At 39.5% G+C, this 21,148-nt stretch overlaps 2 protein-coding genes across 7 annotated transcripts in view; one reads left to right on the forward strand and one right to left on the reverse strand.

The window, feature by feature from the left end:
• The window catches only part of LOC117823012 (arf-GAP with coiled-coil, ANK repeat and PH domain-containing protein 3-like), a 107,660-nt gene extending 100,134 nt beyond the window's left edge, over positions 1 to 7,526 (reverse strand). For all 4 annotated transcript variants that reach the window (XM_034698043.1, XM_034698035.1, XM_034698059.1 and 1 more), the window contains exon 1: positions 7,316 to 7,526. In XM_034698043.1, coding sequence (XP_034553934.1) covers positions 7,316 to 7,362 — 47 coding nt within the window. In that variant the 5' untranslated portion in view covers positions 7,363 to 7,526. The remainder of the gene's footprint in view (positions 1 to 7,315) is intronic.
• A 4,288-nt stretch (positions 7,527 to 11,814) lies between these two features.
• The window catches only part of pusl1 (pseudouridine synthase like 1), a 31,936-nt gene continuing 22,602 nt past the window's right edge, over positions 11,815 to 21,148 (forward strand). Inside the window, exons 1-3 of one of the 3 annotated variants that reach the window (XM_034680298.1) lie at positions 11,815 to 12,555; positions 14,561 to 14,621; positions 14,813 to 15,000. In XM_034680298.1, the coding sequence (XP_034536189.1) occupies positions 12,392 to 12,555; positions 14,561 to 14,621; positions 14,813 to 15,000 (413 nt within the window). In that variant the 5' untranslated portion in view covers positions 11,815 to 12,391. The remainder of the gene's footprint in view (positions 12,556 to 14,560; positions 14,622 to 14,812; positions 15,001 to 21,148) is intronic. The other 2 variants (XM_034680291.1, XM_034680282.1) reach the window with 2 other exon arrangements.

A 21,148-nucleotide genomic window follows, 5' to 3' on the forward strand; every position in this document is an offset into this window, starting at 1 on the left:
ACTAGCGCTAGCACTTATCTATGATAAATAAAAATCATCCACTAGATCTTCAAATCTGCAGACGTGGGGAGTAAAACCGACCTTTGTGTTTATTAAGACAGCCTACAACTAGCATGCCTCCCTCCTAAGCTCCTTGTTAGCACACATTTGTGCAGGTAATGAAAAACGGAGGAGGGATTCAGTATTATTTTATACAGTCTATGGGCTGAACAAGCTCCGAGCTCTGACTCCGTGACAGACCGGATATTGTTACGTAACAAAAACACGGAAGTCTGAAACGGCTGGTTTCAGCACACATTTACAGAAAGGTGGAGAAATCAGAACAGGGGCAGAATGGATTTTTTTCATTCTCGGGGGGTTTGTAGACAGGGACACATATTTCAACCATTAAAAAGTCAATTTTGCATGATATGTCACCTTTAAAAACAAACAGAGTTTAAATAACAAACAGTAAATAAAACAAAATTTAAAATGTTTGAAGTGAATGGACAGAGGAGTTGTGGTCAGATGGAGTAAGCCAGTTTAAACAGATGGGTTTTGAGTTTGGATTTAAAATGTGGGATTGAGTCAGTGTTGCGGAGGTCAGGTGGGAGAGAGTTCTAGAGCTGGGGAGCAGAGCCTTCAGCTGCTCTGGTAACAAGGCGAGCAGGGGGGACAGTGAGGTGGATGGAGCAGGAGGAGGATCTGAGGGTGCGGACGGGTGTGGCAGCATGGAGGAGGTCAGAGAGATATGGAGGGGCGAGGTTGTGTATGGATTTGAAGGTGAGGAGAAGTATTTTGTAGTTGATCCGGTCTGTGATGGGGAGCCAGTGGAGCTGTTGCAGGATGGGTGTGATGTGGTGGACGGAGGCGGTGCGTGTGAAGATACGGGCGGCTGAATCTTGAACCAGTTGTAGTTTATGGAGGGTTTTGTGGGGGAGACCAAACAGAAGGGAGTTGCAATAGTCTAAACGGGAGGTGACGAGGCTGTGAACAAGAATGGCCGTGGAGTGGGGAGTGAGTGAAGGACGGAGACGGTTAATATTGCGGAGGTGAAAGTATGCGGACCGGGTGACGTGGTTGATATGGGAGGTGAAGGAGAGGGTGCTGTCGAGGATGACACCCAGACTCTTAACCTGAGGGGAAGAGGGGCGAGTTGTCGATGGGAATAAAGAAATTATGGAGTTTGTTTAATGTAGATGATATGTGTTTAGGAAGGATTAAAGGTGACGATGACGCAGGTAGGGAACAAAAATCCAGACAGTGAAGTGAAACCAGGGCGCCAGACAAATATCTTAAGCATCAAAAGCCCTTTAATCTGCCAATAAACAGAGATGTGCTTTTAAATAACGCAGGAAATCACATAAAAGAGAGGAAAGAGCTCCTTTTTAAAGAGTCCTTACTGACCTTTCACTAAATCCAGGACACTTATGAGTTGTAAAAGCTTAAGACATTCTCCCACAGCTTTTATCTGTGAATATATTTAATCCAGACTGTCGCTTTTGAGTATGACAGCTCCAATTCTGCAAGAGACTTAAGAAGCATTAACTGCATCCTGTATTCATAAGTAAGAGAAGGTGCCAGTGCAGGTAATACAAATATAATCATACTGTGTCAGTAAAAATAATGAGATATTGCCAAGTCTGTTTGCCTTCTACACAGAAATCAGGGATAAGGGCTGTGTCTATAAAACAGCCAGATGTGACCTCTGGTGTGATATTTCTGCAAGAAACCATAGCAACCACAGTGGAGATACACACCTGAGAGGAACTGAATTGATAATCATCCATCACCATCAAACCCTGAACAGACAACACTGCTGTCCAGATATAAATGAGTCTAGTAATTTGGTGCAACTTTTCAATGATGTCTAGATGAGTGCTACTTCAATTTTACAATAAGAGCCACTCACAAGCTGTGGTATTGTGATTTCACTTCATCATATAATTGCAGAATAACAGCTCTATCCAATGAGTCCATTCTACCTTTCAATCTGCTCCTGTCTCTTTGTTACTTGTTGACACACTCACTCAACCTGTCTGTGCAGCCTGTATAATGTAGCTGTATACTGTATCTATGGGTGGGAGGGAGGCAGACAGGTGAAGCTGGTTCTCCGGATCTTTAAACTCCCTGGTTCACCCTCACTGAACTCAGAATCAACCTGCCACAGGCGAAACCTCACTTTTCATGTTCCCCTTTCCATGTGATCAGTTGTTGAAAAACAAAACAGAAAGCCATAAGACAGTTGAGACACACCTTTAAAGGTGACATATTCTGCTCTTTTTCATCAAAATATATTGGTCTAAGAGGTCCCCAAAACATGTCTTTAAAGTTTATGCTAAAAAAACACTTTGAAATCAGATTTTGGTCTGCCTGTAAACCCCTCTTTTTCAGCCCTGCTCAGAACAGGCTGTTTTCTGTGTCTGTGCCTTTAAATGAGAATGAGCTCTCTGACCACGCCCCCTTTAGGAAGTGGATGAGGCCTCGGCTCTCCAGCACGTTGATCTAATGTTTACATGTTGGCTGCTCACAGACCCGCGTTACTTCAACCCTCTGAATCTGATCCAGAATCTGATCCTGACGGAGAGGCGCCTGCAGCAGGACCTTTCTGAACCATTGGTCACAGATTTAGTGTTTCTTGTTGTTTTATTTGTCAGTATGTCGACGTGTGTCTTGGTACACAGCTACCAACATGTAGCTATGTGGCTATGCTAACTAGCGCTAGCACTTTTCCATGAAAACTAAAAATCATCCACTAGATCTTCAAATCTGCAGACGTGGGGAGTAAAACCGACCTTTGTGTTTATTAAGACAGCCTACAACTAGCATGCCTCCCTCCTAAGCTCCTTGTTAGCACACATGTGTGCAGGGAATGAAAAACGGAGGAGGGGTTGAGTTGTATTTTATACAGTCTATGGGCTGAACAAGCTCCGAGCTCTGACTTCCTGTTACAGACCGGATGGCGTTGTGACGTATGAAAAACACTGAAAACTGAAACGGCTGGTTTCAGCACACATTTACAGAAAGGTGGAGAAATCAGAACAGGGGCAGAATGGATTCTTTTTCATTTTCAGGGGGTTTGTAGACAGGGACACATATTTCAGGTAGAGAACCATTAAAAAGTCAATTTTGCATGATATGTCACCTTTAAGTTAACCTGATATCATCATTGCGTGGGGGTTCTCTTCCCCCTGCACTAATATTTTCACATCCTATGACCTGAATTGAAACAGACAGTAAATGGGATTTAACAAAAATAATAAAGCAACTCTCTCAGTTTCCATGTTGAGTCTACAGATGCTTTTGTTGAATTTAAACTCATCTCAAAGTAAAAACTGCGTCTCTTTAAGGCACCCACTCTCCTCCTTCATTCTCAAATTTTCCGTCCTCTTTTCTCCCAGTTCCCATTTATCTCACTTAAAGGCACTGTTGCCAGGCAACAGCTCACACCCACATTTTTCATATTTCTACTTATATCATTACAAATAAGTCATAAAAGGACTAAAAGTTGCTAAGTACAGAAGAGGATTGGGTCCATTAAAAAAATAATAATAATTAAGGTCAATTTTTTTATTAATATTAATATTCAGATTGAAAAGTCAGAATTCTCACTTTATTTTCAGAATTCTGACTTTTTTCTCAGAATAATAATAAAAAAAAAATTGACCTTAAAGGTGACATATCATGCAAAATTGACTTTTTAATGGTTCTCTACCTGAAATATGTGTCCCTGTCTACAAACCCCCTGAAAATGAAAAGAATCCATTCTGCCCCTGTTCTGATTTCTCCACCTTTCTGTAAATGTGTGCTGAAACCAGCCGTTTCAGACTTCAGTGTTTTTGTTACGTAACAACAATATCCGGTCTGTCACGGAGTCAGAGCTCGGAGCTTGTTCAGCCCATAGACTGTATAAAATAATACTGAATCCCTCCTCTGTTTTTCATTACCTGCACACATGTGTGCTAACAAGGAGCTTAGGAGGGAGGCATGCTAGTTGTAGGCTGTCTTAATAAACACAAAGGTCGGTTTTACTCCCCACGTCTGCAGATTTGAAGATCTAGTGGATGATTTTTATTTATCATGGATAAGTGCTAGCGCTAGTTAGCATAGCCACATAGCTACATGTTCATAGCTGTAGCTGTAGCTGTGTACCAAGACACACGTCGACATACTGACAAATAAAACAACAAGAAACACTAAATCTGTGACCAATCCTTCAGAAAGGTCCTGCTGCCTTTCTGGTAGAGGTCGGTTTTACTCCCCACGTCTGCAGATTTGAAGATCTAGTGGATGATTTTTATTTATCATGGAAAAGTGCTAGCGCTAGTTAGCATAGCCACATAGCTACATGTTCGTAGCTGTGTACCAAGACACACGTCGACATACTGACAAATAAAACAACAAGAAACACTAAATCTGTGACCAATCCTTCAGAAAGGTCCTGCTACAGGCGCCTCTCCTTCAGGATCAGATTCTGGATCAGATTCAGAGGGTTGAAGTAACGTGATCTCTGAGCAGCCGTGTATATTCAGCCAACATGTAAACATTAGATCAACGTGTTGGACAGCCGAGGCACATCCACTTCCTGAGGGGGCGTGGTCAGAGAGAAAACAGAGCGTTCTGAGGAGGACTGAAGAAGAGGACTTTTCAGGCAGACCAAAATCTGATTTCAAAGTGTTTTTTTGAGCATAAACTTTAAAGACATGTTTTGGGGACCTCTTAGACCAATATATATTGATGAAAAAAGCGTGATATGTCACCTTTAAATTTCTTTTCTATTCCAGTGGCCCTAATCCTCTTCCATAGTTAAGGGATTGTACTTTATCTCTTTTTTTCTAATCAGCTCTATATCTATCAGGTGATACCTAAATCCTACAGTACTGTGCTTTCAATGTTCATCAGTGAATAAGTAGAACCATAATAGTGAAGTGACTATCATTAGTTTTATTATATAGTGTAAAAGTCAGTTGCTTTTCATTCATATGAATGGCCTAAAACTGCTCTTACCTGTTCTACCATCAACATAAAAGTAGAAGCAATGATCCCTCCCATGAACCCTCAGTGTGGACAAGCCTAAAACTGACCTGGTGCCTTCAGGGACTCAGATTACAGCCATTCAGTTCTAACAGCTACAGACAGGTGCACATGCTTTGTTACAGGATTTTTTTATAGTATGATTGAACAAACACAGCAGCAGAATCAAAGGCAGGGATGAGAATAAAAGAAAGAGAGTAATCTACAGTGTGACTGGCTGACACACTTAACACCAAGGTGTGTGTGTGTGTCTGTCTGTGTGTGTTACAAAACATCTCCTGGCATATCTTAGAATTCTTTCATGCTCACACAATCATACATTTGGGCACACAAGACGGCTGCATGTACAGACCTGCAGTGTGAGGGTGTGTGAGAGCTGTTTTAGCAGCATGTGTGGGAAGACAGACAGGACTGGCTCTCTCTGTCTTGTTTCTCCAGAATGACACAACAAGAAGAGGAAAGAAAACCAGGACACCAGTCGCTCTGATGTACTGGGAAAATATGCAAATATGATGACTGTCTGTGATAAAATAGAGAAGTCATACGAGTCATACAGAGTTGGAGTGATTTGATAAGAAAAGGAAGAATATGTGAGTGTGTGTAGAGGGTCTTATCATCATTGGAAACATTCTTGAATGACACAGGTGGCTTTCTAAGGGAACAAAAATGTCCCAAAATTTCTTCTTGTCTTTACAGATAACCTGATAATACTGCCATTTGTACAATATAGTTGAAGTTGAATATATTATGCAAACAGAGAAATAATATATGAAGTTCTTTGTGTTTCATTTTAAAATCATGACCAATGTTTATGATCAAAACAAATACCTCAGTTAAAAAGCTTCTGTGCATGTGTATGTACTTAAATGGAGGGTATGGTTATTTTTTATTGTGTGTAAAAGAAACACAGTCTGTTCTCATCCTTCCACTATTTCAATTGTGATCACAATATTGCGCAACATTACATTTTCCTCAACTAACTGCTAGTAAAACCAAGGAAACGACAGCCTCCTTTGTCAGTGGTGGAATTTCCCACATGCCAATCTTCATATAATACTGTGAGAAAGTGAACCAGGCGGAAACAGAGAACATCTAAACGTGTCTCTCCCTGTGACCTTCCATCCAGACCATGCATCCATCACTGAGGTGGGTTTAAGAAGCAAATTGCATGTCTGCCTCCCTCAGTCCTGTTCTTTCTTTCATTCCTCTATATGTTGCTCACTCCAATCACAAACTCTCTGTTAGTCACACAGTGTTCAACAAACAAGAGAAGTTGTGTCTGTGAGAGAGGAAGAGGGAGAGGGAAGCAACAAAACGACAAGCAAACAAAAGCAAACAGGGCAGCAGACGCTGACACGGAAGAACCAGAAGAGGCAACAGAAATACACTGAAGAAACCAGCCAGGCAAAGTGAGCAGGGCATCCCTGCCCTACATGCAGTTAAATCCCCTCTGATAGTTTCCCACAGGAGAGAAGCAAGACTGGCACGTTGACTGAATGTTGCTACAACTTCCAGCTTTGATAGAAGAGGCCGAACAGCTGGATTTGTGCCTGGGATACGAGCTCTGTCCCTGCAGGGGAGAGAGTGTTCTCCTCTCCTTGCTGGCCATGCAGCCAAACTAAAGCTGCTGCTGCTGCTGCTGCAAGGACATCTTCTCTACACTCTTCTACCACACACACACACACACACACACTGCAGGGCCTCCTCTGTGAACACAAAATGCACCCAACCTGTGTGCCAATCCTGCATCCTCAGTCACACACACATCCTCACAACCACTTTTTACTATCTGAATTATTTTAGTGGCACGTTAAGAGGTGTTGCTCCCTCTCTTTCAGTGCACATTAGGGGTTTGACCAAAGCATGACAACAGCAGTAATAATCACATACATTTTTTTTTTTTTTTACACTCAAGCAAAATGGATCCTTACTGTGCGTGGCAATGAGTGTCCCTCCTCTCATGTGCACTGAGCTAACGTCACAACCCACATCTAAAAATGCAGACAGTCACATAGGAACCACTGTCACACGTAATTGTATCTTAAAGGGAATAAGAACTTGAATAACTCATCATTTATGATATTTGGAAAAAACTAATCGTCAATGAAAAAAAAAATGACCCCCTCTTTTGCTCTTGTTGAATACATAAAACATTGGGCACGACATCTTGTAACATCCACCCTGTTGCTACCATCACACATTCAGCCCCAAAAAAATGAACCGCTCTGTCCCATCAAAAAAAAAATCATGCGTAAAAGAAGGTGTGCCATTTTTTGCGCACCGCTGCGAGTAACAGCCTTACCTGAAACGGGGTGAATCCTTTATACATTCTTCAAAGTCCACCGTCATTTTTGCGTTTTCTCGTGTATTCCCACTTCAGTCTGCTAATGTCATTGCCCGCGGCGGGATGTCGCTTGAACCGTGCGGATGGTGACTGGTGTCCCCTGACGCGCAGCAGTCTGTCGCCCCTCTCCCGGTGGCACCGTGACACAAAATGCGAGCGGAGTGCACGGGAGGCGTATTACTACTACACTGCTGCTGCTGCCGCTGCTGCCGCTGCTGAGACAGGCGAGAGGCGTAGCTGCACTGTGGAGAGCATATCAGAGGAGAGCGCGGACTAGTTCACACCTCCCGTAACAGTACTGTCAACTATGAGGAATGAGGATTGAGAAAGACCTCATAGTTAACTGGGACCCTCACCGCCATCATTTTTTTCCTGAATGTTAACTTCAAGAATTACTTAATGAATTATGAATTATTTTGAATTAAAATTTAATTTAGATATTTATCAAATAATTTTGGACAACCTTGGGATACAATCGAGATCTGGCTAAATAAGATATACTATAATAAAATAAAATTAAATTAAATTAAATAAAATAAAATTAAATTAAATGAAATTAAATTAAATAGAATAGAATAGAATAGAATAAAATAAAATAAAATAGAATAAAATTAAATAAAATAGAATAGAATAGAATAGAATAGAATAGAATAAAATAAAGTAAAAATAAAATAAGATAGAATAGAATAAAATAGAATACAATAAAATAGAATAAAATAGAATGAAATAAAATAAAATAGAATAAAATAAAATAAAATAGAATAGAATAGAATAGAATAAAATAAAATAGAATAGAATAGAATAGAATAAAATAATATAAAATAAAGTAAAAATAAAATAAAATATGGCAACTAATGGAGCGCCACCTGCAAGCTAGTTCAGGCAGACAACTCGAGCCGCGCTCATCATACTGACACGTCACCACCTCTCCATCAGCTGATCTCAACATCCTCATTCGGAAGTCTATTAAACGGCAAGCCTCCCTGTCTCTGCCTCTGCTTGCAGTGCTCCTGCTGTTCTGCTCAGTGCTGTGTGAAGTTTGTCCCCACCTCCTCCCCGGCTTCCACCTGCGGGCTCCGGGGGGGTTAGTCCTATCTCATTGCTCCTAATGTCTGCATTTAAATAATCTACGAGGAGTAATGAAATTCGGAGCCCACACGCCAAACACAATACTGTATGCTGCAATAAACTTATTAAGTAAACGTGAGTTGTCTGACTGAATTACAGATATAAACACACTATGTACACTTCTATCTGATAAATAGATAAGGTAAGTTATTGCACAGATTAAATTGCACCAGGTTATTTAAAAACAAACATACACAGTATGAAGAACAGTGCGATTCAGATGGATACAGTAGTTATTTGTGAATGTGCCAAGTCACATATTAACTTCCATGTAGTGGAATGAAAGATGAGAACAGATGATTAACGGGACACAGCAGTGCTGGTGTTAAACAGTCTGATTGCAGATGGGATGAAGGACCTGCGGTAGCGCTCCGTCCTGCAGGGTGGGAGTCTCAGTCTGCTGCTGAAGGAGCTGCTCAGGGACCCCACAGTCTCATGCAGGGTGTGAGAGGGATTGTCCATGATGGATGTCAGCTTGGCTAACATCCTCCTCTCACCCACCTCCTCTATGGAGTCCAGAGGACAGCCCAGGACAGTTTGGTAGACCTTTTCAAACTGGCTTATTCCATTTTAACTGGACTCTCTGCACTTCACTAGTTTTTAGTTTTTATTTATTACTTTTTGTATTTGTTTGTTATTATGATGTTTTAATGATGAATGTTTTTATTATCTGTAAGGTGACCTTGGGTGATTTGAAAGGCGCCCAAATTAAAATGTATTATTATTATTATTATTATTATTATTATTATTATTATTATCATTATAGGTTAACTGGATTTGTTTTAACTTAACTTAAAAAAATAAACCCACAAAGACCTAATGAGAGGACTGCATGCTATGTTTGCTTTGAAAACGTATGAGGAAATGTTTTGCTCGTCCCAGATCCCATAGATAGATATACTTTATTTCAGACCCATAGGTCCATATCAGCACAAGAGTAATATAAAGACATGTCCAGCAAGAAATAAAAATATCACATGACAACAGTTTGCACATTCATTTTGATTTAAGCATAAAAAGGCTTTTGTTCCAATGTTTCCAAAAGTAAGAAAAATATCTAATTGTGTCACTTAATGTGGGCTTGAGTGAGTTCCCATACATTTATACATCAAATTTATCAGTACAGCATGAAATGTTGGGACTCTGTTGGATACAAACATAAAACTTGTACTGGTCCTTCTTGGTAGTTTAAGGAAAATTTGATATGCATCATTATATGCCATAAAAAAAGACCTTTTCCGATATTACTGGCTGTATTTTGAGAAATACTTAAAGCTGCTGTGAGGAACTTTTGATTTATATCAATTTTGGCAACCCATTGTGGACAAAGTGATACCTCTTATCTCTTGTTCTGTACACAAAAAAAGTAGTGTTTTCAACAAAAACTCACCCTAATGTCTTTTAACAGCCAGATTTATCACTCAATGTGATTATTTGCCATAAAAACAGCCAAAAAAAGTTTATTTCTAAAGCCAAATGTCAATCATGTGGTCTGACACCTACTCCCCTCTGAGTGGTTTAAGGCATAAAAAATGACAACAGAGAAGGTATCAGTGTTGTTGTTCATGGTCTTGTTTGCTTTTGAAGGAGGAGATCTCTAAAGTGTTTCATTTCTATCTCCTAGATAACAATGAGATCTGAAAGCAAAATGAGACTATAGCTTATGTCTCCTGTTTCTCATTCTTGCCTCCAGAAAAAAAGTTGTAAAAAGTCTCAGCTTAGTCTCCCTTTCAGTTCAAAAGGAGATCTGGTCTCAATCTGAAATGATTCTCAGGTATTTCTCAAGTGTTGTGACTCCTTTTGAGCTCAGGTGGAGAAATCAGGGAGCTCTCTCAATTGTCTCAATCTAACCTCATCCATTTGTTTTTGTCAGACTCAGTTTTTGTGTCTCAAGTTAAGCTCAGATGGAGCAAAGAAAGAGCCTGAGCTCATCTTTTCATCAACATTTATAGTGCCCTGCAAAATTAAGATTTCAATGTAATTGTCCACAAACTTACAATTCTCATTAAAACATTTGAACCACTTGCAAGATCAGATATTTAAATGTGAAATGATCTCTTCTTTGACTTCACAGTATGGTCCTTCCTTTACAAGTCTGTTTGGAACAAAACAACTTCACAAAGATTTAGTGGATTTGAGAGAAATTGCAAAAGATAGAGATTTCATATCTCCAGGTATGACAGACCATTTATTTAAAATATGGGCCGCAAAAGGGCTGACCAGATTTATTCAGATTATTACAATTATTGGATTCTTTTGGGCGCTGGTGGCCTAGTGGTCTAAGTGCCCCACATACAGAGGTTACAGTCCTCGTCGCAGGGGTCACCGGTTCAATTCCCGGCTGGTCGACCATTTCCTGCATGTCTTCCCCCGCTCACTACTCCCCACATTTCCTGTCTCTCTTCAGCTGTCCTGTCAAATAAAGGCAAAAAGGCCAAAAATACATTTTAAAAAAGAGAAGAAAATGAGCCATTAATGAGATCTCTCATTTAAGTCTCAAATAAGACTCATGTCATGGTCTCAACTATTTCTCCTAGTGAATTTTAGGAGAAACTAATGAGAACAATTTGAAACTTGAATGAGGCTGAAGTGAGAATCTCAATTTTGTCTCCAGAGACTTAGAAGAGAAAGCCTTGAGCAGTAAAATGTTCCTCTGGTGAGGCATCAAGATAAGATAAGATATTACTTTATTGATCCCCCGGGGGGGGAAATTCAGTTGTTATAGCAACCCAGACATAAGTACAATCAAGAAGAAGTTTCAATAAGTCAAAATAAGAATAAAATGAAAATAAAATAAGTAAAAATAACAATAGATACATAAAGCTAGAATATAATTTTGATATATACAATGTTACAAATGGAATTTAAATTAAATAGTAAATAGTAAAAAGTAATTACAGGCAGTATTTAAAAAAATTTCAGTAGTGACAGGTTGACATGGTGTGATTATGGTTGGTAATGACAAATTAATTAAGCAATAAATAAAAATAATATGGTATGTAATATGACCATGAGTTGTAGCTAGAATAATAATGTAATATAACATAATAATATAATAATAATATGGCATAATATTATGCATTATAATCAGTGTCGGTTTCAGTGTGTTTCTCAGCTAGTTAAAATAAAAAATAACAGACCAACTAAGCATTACTTTTAGTTTTTGGAGATTATTCTCTGGAATGATCGTTTCTTTATTCCCAATACTCTCCAGCCGGTCTGTGACTGTTGACTGTCTTTAGCTCCACAGCAGGTCACCTATCTCCCTCTATTGTATGCTCTCTGGTCTCAATGAGTGTCTACGGAGGAAGCTCTGCGGCTGGTCAGACGACGACGACGACGACAAGACACACACCCTCGGTGAATAATGACGCAATCAAACGGGGACCGACGTTATTATCACTGCAACCTTGGACAGCTCTGTTTTAAAATCGAGAAGAAACCTTAGATATTAAAACAAATCTAGAATCCATGGAAGAAACCACGTGACGGGCGTTTTGCATTACTTGTCACGCGAGTAGTTGACTCGATGCTGCATGTATGAAACATAGAGAAGGCATGCTGTCGTCACACATGTTGCCAAGTATGTCTCGAGCTATTTTATAGAGTATGGTCTCGAGGCGGCATGTCCATGTGTCGTTTAGGTTCTCAGGCGATATTATAGTGTGTCATTTAGTAACACTGCAGGCATGTTGATGCTTGGTTGGAGTTCATACCTGTGACAAAACACAACAGTGAAAGCAGGAAACCCTAGCTTTTAATCCATCATTTCATTTCACGCGCCTCAGGGACTCGAATGTATTTCCGGACTACAAACTAGACAGCCAATGACGCGCTCGAGACTGCGCTCCGTGTTCTCAACCCGCTGTGTGGTCTTTGCTCTAGTGTGTTAAGTTTGTGCAGCCCATGAGTGTTTCACTGATCCCCAGAGAGGACGGTCTATTAGTGTCAAATATAAATAATCAGAAAGGCTTACAAATTCAATGTGAAGTGTCATCTACATTTGAAGATACCATGCAAAACTCAGCACGTTATCTCATCTTTTTCCAGTATATTGGAACAAAATACAGGTGGGTTAAAACTGAGAGATTACTTATTTCAATTGTATGGGGTTCTGTTTGTGCCAAAAATATATGTGGGGTTCCGTTTGTGCCAAAATATATGGGGTTCTGTTTGTGACAAAAATATGTGGGGTTCTGTTTGTGCCAAAAGAATATGGGGTTCTGTTTGTGCCAAAAACATATGGGGTTCTGTTTGTGCCAAAAACATATGGGGTTCCGTTTGTGCCAAAATTATGTCATCATGCACACTGTCTATGTCTACTGAACACGTGAGAAGACATTCGCTATGTCCATGGAACGTTGAACTGTCCTTCTGTTATTTGACTTTGACATTACATCGTGTCGTCATGATGTGTGTTATGGTTTGTTGTCTTGATGTGTAGTATTGCATAGGGATGCACCGATCCTACTTTTTGGGTCCATATACCGATATCGATACCTGGGCTTTGGTATCTGCCGATACCGATACTAGCCGATCTGATCCTGTTATTGATTTAACAATCTCTATTCTTTAATGTGAGGATAGAATCATGTTTTGGCAACTTCAGGTTTTTCTGACTTGATGGTGAACTGTACCTGGGTTCCAAGTGCTAAACCAGAGGCTGGAATCCCTTCATTTCAAGGATCTGGAACTGCAGAGTCTCAGTAGTTACTATGTGTCTTTGACAATGTCGTTGCATTATTGTATTGTAACATTTGAGCGAATACTAATCTTTGCTGGTATTATTGTTTATGTAATATTTTTATATAAAGTATATACTTCTATATTTTGACTTTTATTCTGATTGTTCCTGTTAATAGGCTATGATGCTTGAAAAATAAATTAGTGTTAGGGGACAATACACATCAAGACGACACGTAGCAACGATGTTGTGAAACGACACATCAAGACGACATATAGTAACAACACACAGTAACGATGCACAGCAACCAAGTTGTCAAATGACACAGTAACAACATAGCAACGACGTTGTCAAACGACACATAGTAACGACGCATAGCAACGACGTTGTCAAACACATAGTAACGACACAGTAACGACACATAGTAATGACACATAGTAACGACGCATAGCAACGACGCATATCAACGATGCATAGCAACGACGCATAGCAACGACGCATAGCAACGTCGTTGTCAAATGACACATAGTAACGACACATAGTAACGACACATAGTAACGACACATAGTAACGACACATAGTAACGACACATAGTAACGACGCATAGCAACGATGCATAGCAACGACGTTGTCAAACGACACACAGTAACGACACATAGTAACGACGCATAGCAACGACGCATAGCAACGACGTTGTCAAACGACACATAGTAACGACACATAGTAACGACACATAGTAACAACACATAGTAACGACACATAGTAATGACGCATAGCACAGCGTTGTCAAACAACACATAGTAACGACACATAGTAACGACACATAGTAACGACGCATAGTAACGACGCATAGCAACGTCGTTGTCAAACGACACATAGTGACAACACATAGTAACAACACATAGTAACAACACATAGTAACGACACATAGTAACGACACAGAGTAACGACGCATAGCAACGACGTTGTCAAAGACACATAGTAACTACACATCAAGACGACCAATAGCAACAACACATAGCAACAATGCATAGCAACAACGCAGAGCAACAACGCATAGCAACAACGCATAGCAACAACGCATACAGCGACACATAGCAACGACACATCAAGATGACACGTAGTAACAGCACATAGTGACGACGTAAATACGCTGTCAAACAACATGATGACACTTTGTCATTACATCATGACGACACGATGTAATGACAAAGTCAAATGACACAAGGACAGTTCAACGTTCCATGGACATAGACAAATGTCTTCTCACATGTTCAGTAGACATAGAGTGCATGACGACATATTTTTGGCACAAACTGAACCCCATAAATTTGAAGGTGTGTTGTTATGACTTATAACTTATGTGTTGTTTGTGTATCAATGTTTGGCAGCGGTGCAGTGAGAGTGCCTCCACATCAGCTGGCTAAAAAAGGAGTCCAGAACTATTTGGAGGTAAGTGAAATTCAGCTTTCTGCTTCTTATACTCTATTTCTAATGAAGCAATAAAAGTGTAAAGCAATCTATTTAGTCACATCATTCCTAAATCCATATCTTTATCTGTCTGCCTAAAAGTATTTGTTAGTATTCTAAGTTCAAACAACTCACTGCTTTTTACCTCTCTGATGTTCTTTATGTCATCCCAGGACGCAATAAAAAGGCTGAAACCACTTCACCCAGTGTCACTGACAGTGTCCAGTCGGACAGACACAGGCGTACATGCCTTTTCAAACTCCGCTCACTTTGACCTTCAACGCAAGAATGATATGCCGCCGTTTCCTGCGGATGTTCTTGTGGAAGCTGTTAACTTTCACCTGGGGACAGAGCAGATCAGGTAAGTCAGGAGTGAGATATCTTTAAAAAAAAACTTCTATCAGTTTCAGGGTATTTGTAGTGAGCCTCCCATGTTCATTGGTTGTTGTATCTATGTCACACAGGGCTGTTGTGGCTAGCACAGTAACATCATACATGCAGGTCTTATGTAGATTTGAAGTTGAGCATTATATGGCAACTAACTTTATACCAAACAAAGTCTGAAGTCACCTGAAGGGGTCAATCTGCAGTGTTTTCTACGGTGGCCCTGAAGGACAAAAAACATTTACAAAAGATGACACTTTTACAAAGTTGGAGACAAATTTACATTTTGGAAAACATTTTTACATTTTATAAAACAAAATTACTCAACTCAACTCAGCTCAACTCAACTCAACTTTATTTACAAAGCACTTTAAGAACAACAGCAGCTGGACACAAAGTGCTGTACAGAAACATAATGGATAAAAACAAACAATAAAATTATAAAATCAAAAAGAACAATAAGATAAAATAAAGTTAAACAATAAAAAATGAAAAATAAAATAAAAAGGCACTAAAACAAGAGCTGGGTCTCATGCTGAGTCGAAAGCCAGCAAAATTACATCATCAAAATACTTTAACCAAGGCCCAAACAAATTTACATTTAAGGAAACAAATTTACAAAATCAAAAAACACTTTTACAAAGCCGGAGACAATTTTACAAATGACAGAACACTTACCGTTGAGTCTGACTCCTTTCAGTCTGACTCTGTTGAGCCTGAGGCGATGTAGTCTGAGGCCGTTTCATCTGAACTCTGACACATGATGAAGCTTTTCTGGAGACATGATGCTTTTTCATCTGAGGTCTGACACCTCACTCTGAGACCCAAAGACAACCTAATATGTAAACTGTGTCCATCCCCGTTTGGTCTCTCTCCATCAAAACAAACTAAATGACCCCTCACTCCATCACTTCCGGATCACTTCCTGTATTTGGTACATTCCCTTTACGTAAAAATGAAATGTTAATTTGTTTCAGAAATGGTAAAAGTGGGGCACTGGTGGCCTAGTGGTCTAAGCGCCCCACGTACAGAGGCTACAGTCCTCATCGCAGGGGTCGCCGGTTTGATTCCCGGCCGGTCGACCATCTCCTGCATGTCTTCCCCTGCTCACTACTCCCCACATTTCAATCAGGAGAGAAACAATTTGAATATTAAAGGTTATTTATTACAACTGAATGAATGATGGAAGTTGACATAAATCTTTGGGGTAAGGACTCTATGGGGATAATGTTGTGAGCGTAGGATGTGTGAATTTGGCAGCTGAAGAAATCCCCCTAGAGTCCAGACACTGGTGGTGGTGGTTGATGATCCTAGGAAATGAAGACTTGCAGAGACCAGGTGGAGATGGGGAGGTGGAGGGGTGCGCACCATCAATGCAAGAGGAACTAGCAGGAGAGAGAGACACATTTAAAAAGACAGTGGAGAGTTGATAAGATAAGATAAGATAAGATATATTTTATTTGTCCTCCGTTGGGGGAAATTCTTTTGTTACAACAGCTTACAACACGGGACAGGGGAATACAACAATGTACTAACATAGTTAAAAAATATACTAAGAATAATAATAGCAATGACAAAGGTAAAATAGAATAAAATAAAATAAAATAGAATAAAATAAAATAGAATAAAATAAAATACAATAAAATAAAATAGAATAAAATAAAATAAAATACAATAAAATAAAATACAATAAAATAAAATAAAATAGAATTAAATAGAATAAAATAAAGTAAAATGAAATGATAAGAAAATAGGCTGATGATAAGGGCATGCCACTGAGCTATTGGATGATGCCGCTGCTGATCAGCCAATGACAGCTCCGGAGCGTGCAGCTGGAAGCGGGTGAGCTATTGAACGAGGGAGAGGAGAGTTAAACAACTGCTGTGATTGCTTTATAGTCTTCCTGTCTGAACTTTCGCTAGAGCTACATTTCCTGTCTCTCTTCAGCTGTCCTATAAAATAAAGGCTAAAAGGCCAAAAAAATATAACTTAAAAAAAAAAAAAAGAAATGGTAAAAGTGTTTCATCTTTTGTAAATTTGTTTTCTTAAATGTAAATTTGTTTGGGCCTTGGTAAAAGTGTTTTACAAATGTACATTTTGTTTTATAAAATGTACATTTGTCTCCAACTTTGTAAAAGTGTTTCATCTTTTATTTTATTTATTTTATTTATTTTATTTATTTTATTTATTTTATTTATTTATTTTGTTTTATTTATTTTAATTATTTATTTTGTTTTATTTATTTTATTTATTTTATTTATTTTATTTTATTTTATTTTTATTTTTACTTATTTTTACTTATTGAAGCTGCTTCTCGATTGTATGGTCAATAAAGTAACATCTTATCTTATCTTAAATTTGTTTTGTCCTTCAGGGCCACCGTAGTTTTCTATATGTTTTTTTTCTGCATATTCATTATGTTGAATACTGACTGTCATACATTTGCCAAAAATCACGGTGACCTCATATGGTACCAGCCCTCTTGACTACTCTTACCTCACAATTTTATTTCTATAATCATTGTCAAAATAATTTGTATTCCATCATTTTTGCTATCCTTAATAATGCTTTCGCTCTAGTAGACATAAAGAGATGAAAACCTGGTAAATCCACTCAAGTCCTGAGGGAACTATTTGATCAGCATCATTAAACCCTGTGCCTCTGTGCACTTCCTGTCAGAACCACAAACTACAACAGATCTGTGCTTACATTACTATGCTTTGTATCCACTCCTACAGTTGGCATTTACAGCTCAGTAGAAGGCGAATGTTTACATGTAGAGCATTTAAAAAGTCAAAGAGCCGTCCAAGATGTTTGTACATATTTCAAATCAAGCAGAGAAGGACATGAGAAAAGATAGCAGCAGCTGATAACCAAGGATCCCCAGTTTGATAGAGAGAGTGTGAGGAAAGGTAACATACAGTCTGAATGAAGATAGAGGTGTGAGAGTGAGAAACAGAATGAGCCGTTTGGGAAACACACCGAGAAGAGAGGAGGAGGGGGGGAAAGGGAAGCTCCCAGCATCCTGCTAATCCCTAAACCTGCAGAGGGAAGGTTAGAGAGGATTATCCCTGCTCCGCTTTCAGGTCTATAGCATCTATTACTACACACACACACTAATATACACACATAGACTTACACACTCATCCAGCTAAATGGAAATTACCGCTTTGATTAGAATGTGAAACCCAACAGGAAATGGAGAGTACAAACATGCTTTTTGTTCTCAGCAGTGTGTCTGCATTATAATCCAAGTACCCAAAAATAAAGTATATACTTCTATATTTTGACTTTAATTCTGATTGTTCTTGTTAGTAGGCTATGACGCATGAAAAATAAATTAGTGTTAGGGGACAATACACATCAAGACGACATATAGTAACAACACATAGCAACGACGCATAGCAACGACGCATAGAAACGACGCATAGCAACGACGGATAGCAACGACGCATAGCAACGACGCATAGCAACGACGTTGTCAAACGACACAGTAACGACGCATAGCAACGACGTTGTCAAACGACACATAGTAACGACACAGTAATGACACATAGTAACGACACATAGTAACGACACATAGTAATGACACATAGTAATGACACATAGTAACGACACATAGTAATGACACATAGTAACGACACATAGTAACGACACATAGCAACGACGCATAGCAACGACGTTGTCAAACGACACAGTAACGACGCATAGCAACGACGTTGTCAAACGACACATAGTAAGGACACATAGTAATGACACATAGTAACGACGCATAGTAACGACACATAGTAACGACGCATAGCAACGACGTTGTCAAACGACACATAGTAACAACACATAGTAACGACACATAGTAACGACACAGTAACGACACATAGTAACGACACATAGCAACGACGTTGTCAAACGACACATAGTAACAACACAGTAACAACACATAGTAACGACGCATAGCAACGACGTTGTCAAACGACACATAGTAACGACACAGTAATGACACATAGTAACGACACATAGTAATGACACATAGTAATGACACATAGTAACGACACATAGTAATGACACATAGTAACGACACATAGTAACGACACATAGCAACGACGCATAGCAACGACGTTGTCAAACGACACAGTAACGACGCATAGCAACGACGTTGTCAAACGACACATAGTAACGACACATAGTAATGACACCTAGTAACGACACATAGTAACGACGCATAGTAACGACACATAGTAACGACGCATAGCAACGACGTTGTCAAACGACACATAGTAACAACACAGTAACGACACATAGTAACGACACAGTAACGACACATAGTAACGACACATAGCAACGACGTTGTCAAACGACACATAGTAACGACACAGTAACAACACATAGTAACGACACAGTAATGACACATAGTAACGACACATAGTAACGACACATAGTAATGACACATAGTAATGACACATAGTAACGACACATAGTAATGACACATAGTAACGACACATAGTAACGACACATAGCAACGACGCATAGCAACGACGTTGTCAAACGACACAGTAACGACGCATAGCAACGACGTTGTCAAACGACACATAGTAACGACACATAGTAAGGACACATAGTAACGACACATAGTAACGACGCATAGTAACGACACATAGTAACGACGCATAGCAACGACGTTGTCAAACGACACATAGTAACAACACATAGTAACGACACATAGTAACGACACAGTAACGACACATAGTAACGACACATAGTAACGACACATAGCAACGACGTTGTCAAACGACACATAGTAACGACACAGTAACAACACATAGTAACGACGCATAGCAACGACGTTGTCAAACGACACATAGCAACGACAATATAGTAACGACGCATAGCAACGATGTTGTCAAAGACACATAGTAACTACACATCAAGACGACCTTTAGCAACAACACATAGCAACAATGCATAGCAACGACGTTGTCAAACGACTCATAGTAACGACACATAGTAACAACACATAGTAACGACACATAGCAACAACATTGTCAAACGACACATAGTAACAACTAGTGGTGCAACGGATCATCGTTGATCAAATATTTAATAACCATTGATGATGTGCAGAAGTTTTCATTCTCATAACAGCACATGGTCAGTTCGGGTGCACACAACCATCTTATAGAAGAGGAAACTGAAAACCTTGTGATATGAATCCATGCTGGCCCTTAGTTTAGGTCTGCTGCCTACTGATAACAAGTGCTAAAGTAAGGTTTTATACACAGACGACACTCTGTTAAAAGTATATTTTCAGCTGCAGGGTTCACTGATCATCCTGCTGCTGTAAAATACAGCCTCAATTAGCTGAGAATGAATGGACCTTTTCCCATAGGAGGGAAAGTGCTGAGTAGCAAAATGGTGCCATGCTAAACAATGCCCCAGTTCCCAAATGTGTGAGGCCAAGCTTTGTACTCTGCTTATGAAAATTTGATGTGTGTGTGTGTGTGTGTGTGTGTGTGTGTGTGTGTGTGTGTGTGTGTGTGTGTGTGTGTGTGTGTGTGTGTGTGTGTGTGTGTGTGTGTTTTGGAGGCCAGGCAAAGGCTGTCACATCACATTGTAGCAAGCTCTGAAGGCAGACGCAAGGGTTTCCTCTGCCACGTGTCACACCCAATCTCCTCCCCTGGAAACGTAACCTAGTTTCACTGACTGTGCACACACTCACGCACACATAGACACTGTTAGTGCACTATTGTAAAAAATAAAATGCTTGTGCTTATATAAATGTGACAGAAAAGTAATGCATATATTTGTATGTCACTGTTGTTATAGTTAACTTTATGTTTCTTCACACACATGGACACAACTGTAAGAATGATACTCTTTGCACAAAACAAGGTGCACAGTCACATCGGCACAGCTGGCTGCAGCTCTATGTTCAGATGCCTCACTGCAAGCTCACTGTTTAAAGGTGACATATTCTGCTCTTTTTCATCAACATATATTGGTCTAAGAGGTCCCCAAAACATGTCTTTAAAGTTTATTGCTCATAAAAACACTTTGAAATCAGATTTTGGTCTGCCTGTAAACCCCTCTTTTTCAGCCCTGCTCAGAACAGACTGTTTTCTGTGTCTGTG

Source organism: Notolabrus celidotus, chromosome 1 (genome assembly GCF_009762535.1).
Source record: "Notolabrus celidotus isolate fNotCel1 chromosome 1, fNotCel1.pri, whole genome shotgun sequence".
Lineage (NCBI taxonomy): Eukaryota > Metazoa > Chordata > Actinopteri > Labriformes > Labridae > Notolabrus > Notolabrus celidotus.